The 6,863-nt window shown below is 38.0% G+C and overlaps 1 protein-coding gene across 6 annotated transcripts; it reads left to right on the forward strand.

Annotated features, from left to right (window-relative positions):
- Positions 1-4: 4 nt before the first annotated feature.
- On the forward strand, positions 5-6,780 carry LOC113029277 (UPF0061 protein PFLU_0444-like). 6 transcript variants are annotated; one of them, XM_026180057.1, is made up of 21 exons: positions 5-68; positions 648-705; positions 811-1,104; positions 1,189-1,307; positions 1,386-1,514; positions 1,614-1,678; positions 1,770-1,826; positions 2,132-2,230; positions 2,891-2,958; positions 3,105-3,192; positions 3,303-3,372; positions 3,448-3,520; positions 3,572-3,676; positions 3,769-3,898; positions 5,540-5,584; positions 5,668-5,749; positions 5,829-5,921; positions 6,094-6,170; positions 6,276-6,331; positions 6,443-6,522; positions 6,628-6,780. In XM_026180057.1, the coding sequence occupies exons 3-21, from the start codon at positions 873-875 to the stop codon at positions 6,748-6,750; spliced, it is 1,791 nt and encodes a 596-aa protein (XP_026035842.1). In that variant the 5' UTR covers positions 5-68; positions 648-705; positions 811-872; the 3' UTR covers positions 6,751-6,780. The 6 variants fall into 6 exon arrangements, with proteins under 6 accessions (XP_026035842.1, XP_026035841.1, XP_026035843.1 ...); XM_026180056.1 differs by lacking the exon at positions 5-68 and having other exon boundaries at positions 588-1,104; XM_026180058.1 differs by lacking the exons at positions 5-68; positions 648-705 and having other exon boundaries at positions 866-1,104; positions 6,276-6,319.
- Positions 6,781-6,863: the final 83 nt, after the last annotated feature.

Here is a 6,863-nt window from a genome sequence, read left to right on the forward strand (position 1 = left end):
TGACGTCTCATAACGAGGAGCAGCAGAAGGCAGGAAATGATGGAGAGAGTAAATGCGCAATAATTTAGGTATACATACCTCAAGCTAGTGCTGGAAAATGTGTTTTCAAGCTCGTCTTCAGATAATATACGGGTGTCTGGGATGAGGCTAGTTGCTGGGTTGCTAACAGCTAAGCTAGCTCTCGCCTTTTCATGACACTTTATTATTATTTGGGGTGTAATATGTAATAATAAACTAACGTAAGAACTAAAATTACCCTATCGTTATTTACAGGTATACGGTAGAGCTGACAGACAAAGTTAAGGTTGTTTAGTTCATGTTTAACTCGTTATTTATGTAAGTTAATAGTTAAAAAAAACCTTAAAAGTTGATTGGAGGAATTGTGTATGAAACGTAACGTGCAACTGATAATTTTTTTACTCTGATTAAGGTTTAAAAGTCCTGAAATACAATTTTAAGATCCTTTTACATCACTCTAGTATTTCCATTTAATGCCAAACAAAAATTATATTTTACTTAACACTTTAGTAGCCTATTAATAGTGACTAAGTCTTTTTTTTTACTATCATAAGTAAAATATCAGCTGTTTGGCTTAGAATAAGCACTAAGGGGAAGTGTGGTTTACCCTTTTTTATTGCTTCCCTCAGATCTGCTATCTTTAATGCAGTACTTCTCAAACCCTGGGCTGTGGATGTGGATAACCAGGTGAAACTATAAAACAAAATTAAGATGAACTAGAATATAATATGATTTTTTTTTAAAGTTAATGATTGATAAAACTGTGGGGCGTTTGGTACGAACCTTCTTAAGGTGGGGCATGCCAGAGAGAAGTTGAAACCTGATTCGATAAGTCAGCTGCTCCATCTGTGAAAATGTGGAGCACCTGTACAGCACTAGTCTTTGCTCTGGTGGCAGCATCGAGCTTCACACCTGCATATGTCCTGGAGTTGTGCCAAAATATAAGTCCTGAGTGTCACAGTGACCACAACACCGCATCAAACAGCCAATCGTCATCGCACACTGTGAAGTCCAAGTGGACCTTGAATGCTTCAAGCCTCATGCACGACCTTAACCAGTTCAGAGTCTCCTGCAAGAAGCTATTGGGTAAAACAGATTCTTGTCCTTACAGGTCAAAATATAGAGGAAGGCGCTAATGTTATCATACAATCCCCTCTGTCCTCTCTGCAGAGGCACTCCCAATCGACAAAGTTGATGGCAACTTTGTTCGCACTGTGAAGAACTGCATATTTTCCAAGTCCATTCCAACTCCACTCAAAGGTCCATTGAGGTTGACAGCAGCGTCTAAGGTGAGGATGCCATGTCACTATCAGCACTGTAATTTCACAATATAGTGAATTCATTTATGTCTAAAATTGTCTTAACAGGATGTCATCGAGGGGATCTTAGATTTAGATGCGTCAGTGACTCGGTCAGGTGATTTTCTGCATTATGCGAGTGGTGGCAGACTACTGCCGGGGTCTGTGCCACTTGCTCACAGATATGGAGGTCATCAGGTATAAATGATTTTTATACCTGATAACTTTTTAAAAGCTATAAAGCTTTTGCTTATTTGCTGAGTTGATCTTTTTGACACGCTTTACTTTCCTCGATAGTTTGGCTACTGGGCAGGCCAGCTGGGGGATGGTCGAGCTCATTTCCTTGGTCAGTATTCAAACAAGTAAGTTAATTTTTTAAAATTATGTTTTTATGTTTTAAGTAATTTTCTGCCACTTCAAGCCTTTACATATTTTCCTTCTCAATTTTCATAGAAAGGGGGAGGTATGGGAACTCCAGCTTAAAGGATCTGGAAAAACACCATATTCAAGGTTTGTATTTATTTGTACATATATTTGTGCAATAGCTATTACATTTATTATTTGTAGTAATATACAGGTGTGTTAGGAGATAGCTAAAGAGAAGGAAAGGGCTTTAATTGTAGGGTCTATGATGTTTTGAAGGACGGCAGAGGAGGATGCTAGGCAGAGGGTGACATGGAGGCAGATGATCTGCTGTAATGACCCCTAAAAATGAATAAGTAGTACGCATGGCTATTAATATTAGTATGCATGGCTGTAGAATTGTGCAGTCATGCAATGCAACCAAAAAAGTATGACTTCACATCGGGCTGCAGGTCAGGAGATGGTCGTGCTGTAATCCGGTCTTCTGTCAGGGAGTTCCTGTGCAGTGAAGCGATGCATTTCCTGGGTGTTCCCACCAGCAGGGCTGCCAGGTGAGAATAAATGATTTTGAGAGCTATAAGTTTGGTATAAGATTACAAACTTAGCACAAAAAGTAAAGAAATGTGTTTGGTTGATGATAATTATTTGTTTTTACCATGATTCTATGTAGTAATAATAATTTGCTTAATCAGACATTTACAAGCAATCAAACATTCTTGGTACCTCTGATTCAGATTCAGTAGCAAAGACGGATGTTTGGCTTCCAAGTGCTTCTTTACCTGATTTGGCACTGTATTATCATTAATTAACTCCCAGCAAGTGATTGATTCGGGCTAAAGGCTGCTGACATCCCTGTTTAGCCGAAACCATAAAACGTGTAGCTTTTGCAGTAATTTTTCTGGCATTGGACTTTGTGTTTTTATCCACACAAGGCAATGATCAGGTTTACCTACTACAAATTTTACCCTAATAACTGTCAATCAGGACTTTTGATGTGCAGAAATGTGTTATCAATTTATATTTCATTCATTCACATAAAATTAGTTCAAGTCATTCGAGCTTGACTCATATGACGAGAACATTTTTTTGGCATTTGCAAAAAAAGAGACGTTTTTAAAGAAATTATAACCCAGAAATTGTGTGAATCGTGTGATTTTTGTCGCCATTTAATTGTTATGTGTTTTAGATTTATCCGCTAATTCTTTTTTTAGTCTGATTGTCAGTGAGGAGCCAGTGTTGAGGGATCAGTTCTACAATGGAAATGTGAAAGCAGAGAGAGGTACAGGATTTACCCATGACTGGAGCCTTTTATTTCAAACTGCATTACTTTTTAACAATCCAGCATAATTTTTGTTACTGTTATGCAGATGTTTTGTCTGCTGCCTTAATCTTTGTTCTGGTTCAGCTTTTCTTTATTCCCCACAGGAGCTGTTGTTCTGCGATTGGCCAAGTCATGGTTTCGGATTGGATCCTTAGAAATTTTGTCTCAAAGTGGAGAAATAAATCTTCTGAGGTAAGACTGCCTGGTCACATGACAAAGTTTACTTCATAGTTGTTTACATCTGGCTTTGTTCTGTGTCCTGTTGTGTTTGTAATGTTATTTTATCGTTATTTTCGTTTTAGAAAGCTGTTGAACTTTGTGATAGACGAACATTTTCCTTTTATAAATCCAGACAACCCAGAAAAATATTTGGTGAGTAATAAAAAAGCACAGCTGAATGTACCACTTTTGTTTTAAGTAAATAAGCTATTGAGGTTTTCTTTGCAGGTGTTTTTTTCCACAGTTGTAAATGAAACGGCACATCTGATTGCCCAGTGGATGTCAGTCGGTTTTGCACATGGTGAGAAACTGAACATTCGTATCACACAGTTTAAACCAACGCTACTTATAGCTGTCGCTGTTCTCACCACAGGTGTGTGCAACACAGACAACTTCAGTCTTCTTTCTATCACCATCGACTACGGACCCTTTGGCTTTATGGAGTCATATAACCCCAGTGTGTAGACTGTTTCATGTCGCTTTTACTCCAAAATAACTGAAATCCTCTTGCTGTCAGTTCTCAGACAAATATTTTTCTTTTTGTTGCAGATTTTATCCCCAACACATCTGATGATGAAGGCAGGTACAGCATTGGAGCTCAGGCAAATGTTGGCCTCTTGAATCTAGAGAAACTCTTGGTGGCTCTGATTCCTGTGCTTACACAGACACAACAGAAACAGTAAGAATACCACAACATCACTTTGTCTCAAGGGGGATTTACTAAATATAGGACTTGAACTCTTTTTGTCATTTCGACAAACTGGAACAGCTTTGCTGTTAGCTCATTCTTACAGAAGCCTGTTTGTTTGTCTGAAAAACAAAAGCACAGAAACATGAGCAAAATAACTTCAGAGTCACACAAAGCGATGTGAAAAGAATAATACATCCCACAATTTATTTTCAGCATATTTTAATTCAAATATATCTTTAAAGATTTTCTTTGAGAAAGTGTGGAAATAAAGTAGTCATACAATGCAACAAAATGAAAGCAGCCACATGGAAAGTAAGTACACCCCTCACTTTAAATCTATCCCTCTTATGAAAACTGACCCCAGCAAAGCAAACAACCATTTAGTGTTTCTTGTCATCATACAAATATCTTCAAATCTTTTTAAGGTGTCAAAAAAAGTTCTGGATTATTCTTGTAAATGTATTTTTCCCTGTGAGACGAATCATCTATAGTTGTTTTTATATCCCTCGAAAATGAACTGGGGATGAAAGCAAAAACAACGGGAAGATCTGTGTGAAAAAGCAAACCATGCAGTTTTTAAAAGAAACTTTATTAAAAGGTTCAACTTAAAGAGACAGTTCAATCGAACAACAGAAATGAAGGTGTCAGCAAAACAGAGGTGCTGCAAAAAAAAGGGAATTTAACAAACAGACCAAAGAAAAACAATTCTGCTCAAAGAAGGCAACAACTATGCATTCATAGCCCCTAAAAGAAAACACACCACAGAACAATCCTCTGCAGGATGGAGAACACAACCACTTACTGCTAGTGCAGAAACACACATCACAAAACTACTGGAGCTGACCCACACTCTGAGGCTCAGGGGCTTCTCTCAAGCTTTTATACTGCAGTTGGAAACAGGACACATCCACCAACACACACACACACACACACACACACACACACACACACTAGGCCTGCTAGGGCTGTAACAGTCATGAAGAGATTGCACAAATTCCATGCATAATAAGTCACGAGATGTATCAATTGCTGAACTACATACAAGAACTTTTGGAATGATGTTCTCTGGACGGACAATTCAAATGTTTTTAGGAGCTGTTCAGGAGTATAACTTAACTTGTGTTGACTGGAAATGTTCCAAAGAGTGGAGGAAGACAAAGTGATCTGAAAGTTTAAGCTGCAGTGGATCGTGAAAACCGTAAAAAACTAACACAAATGTGGTTCAAAAAGTATAAATAATGAGCTGCGTAATCAAAGACTGGATTTAAATCTTATTAAAATATTGCAGGTGAATTCAAACTAGGCAGTAGAGACAGTCAAGAGATGTTTAGAGGAGTGGTCAAGAATAGAGCCTGAGTGAAGCTATTCAATGATGCAACCTAAAACGCTAAAATTCTTATGCTAAAAAATTCTTATGCTAAAATTCTTATGCTAATGTTTACTTACTTTTTTGCATAAATATTGTAATCTATTGAAAAAGCAAATAGGTAAAAAAAAAAAAGAGGTAAAAGTTCAGTGGGATATACGTAGCTGCTTATTACACCTTCAAGTTTATTAATGTGACTTCTTTTCTAATTTGAAGAAATTCATGAAGTCAAATTGTAAACTTGTCATCTTAACTTTTTGCAGGGCGAAAATTATTCTTAAAGGATATGCCAACATTTACCAAATGAGGTGAGCTTCATGTGAAATGTTATCTTACTTGTGTTCATGCTGCAGCAAAGCCAAGACTGCATTTATTCATGTCTCCACTTCAGGGTTCACCAGATATTTAAGGCAAAACTGGGACTTCTTGGTGAAGATGAGGACGATAACGACCTCATTGCTTTCCTGCTTAAGGTGATTATACAGTTTGTTTCAGTCTTCTAAATCAGTTTAGTCTCACTCTCTGCACTGTAATTTCACTTTCCCTTTACAGGTGATGGAGGACACAGAGTCTGACTTCACCATGACCTTCAGGGAGCTCAGCGAAGTTTCAGCCAAGCAGCTTCTTAACAAGAACTTCACGCAGGTGGAGCTAAAAGTGACAAAATGTTGTTGTTCCTTTCAATCTCTAGATTTTGTTGTGAAGCTGGCCGATCTGTTGAATCAGTTGTACCAATACTGAGCTTTCCTTGCACAGCATGCATTTCTTATAATTAGGCATGCAGGAAATGTAAAGGATTGTATTATTTCTAAATCAGATGTGGGCTCTTGATGACCTATCACACCACAAGCACTTTTCTGATTGGCTTAACAAGTACCTGTTCCGGCTCAGTAGGTAAGGAAGGTCACGAGAGGTCATTTTGAATTTACTTATTTACATTTGTGTGACATCAGGATGTTTGTTGCTGTGAATTAATCTCTTTCCTCTGTTTCTGTTCAGACAGCAGGATGATAGCGATTTGGATCGTCAACACAGGATGAAAAGTAAATCAAACTGTAACTAAATCTTAATGTTGATTAAACGATGAGGGATATAAATATTTATATTCTTAGATGTTTGTTATGCAGTGGTGACAGAAACATCTGATTGGATTAAATGTTTTACAGATGTAAATCCGAGATATGTGCTGAGGAACTGGATGGCAGAGTCTGCAATAAGGAAAGCTGAGAGGAATGACTTTTCCGAGGTATGTGTCTGATAAAAGGACCTGTCACACAAAACAAATAAAACGACACCCAAAGTTGTTTATGATTTGTTTCTACTACAGTTTACTTTACCACTTTACCACTAGGTGGAGCTGCTGCACCACATCCTGTCCTCACCCTTTGTTACACAAGAGACTGCAGAGGAGGCGGGCTATGCAGCAAGACCTCCACAGTGGGCTAGCAGGTTAAAGGTCAGCTGTTCGTCATGAGTTACCTCCTAATAAAAAACTTGTAGCATATTTTGGTGTGATGTGTCATTTGTTGGGCAATATATTTGCTCCAAAAGGCAAAGAGATCCACAAACAAGCACCGACTGCAGGTG

This window comes from Astatotilapia calliptera, chromosome 9 (genome assembly GCF_900246225.1).
Source record: "Astatotilapia calliptera chromosome 9, fAstCal1.2, whole genome shotgun sequence".
Classification (NCBI taxonomy): Eukaryota; Metazoa; Chordata; class Actinopteri; order Cichliformes; family Cichlidae; genus Astatotilapia; species Astatotilapia calliptera.

Bases quoted from the DNA above. Each gene is read 5' to 3' on its own strand.
- LOC113029277 (XM_026180057.1), top strand. From the start codon at position 873: ATGTGGAGCACCTGTACAGCACTAGTCTTTGCTCTGGTGGCAGCATCG. The intron at 3,899-5,539 runs GTAAGAATACCA...AACTTTTTGCAG, and splicing joins ACACAGACACAACAGAAACA to GGCGAAAATTATTCTTAAAG. The intron at 5,585-5,667 runs GTGAGCTTCATG...TCTCCACTTCAG, and splicing joins GCCAACATTTACCAAATGAG to GGTTCACCAGATATTTAAGG.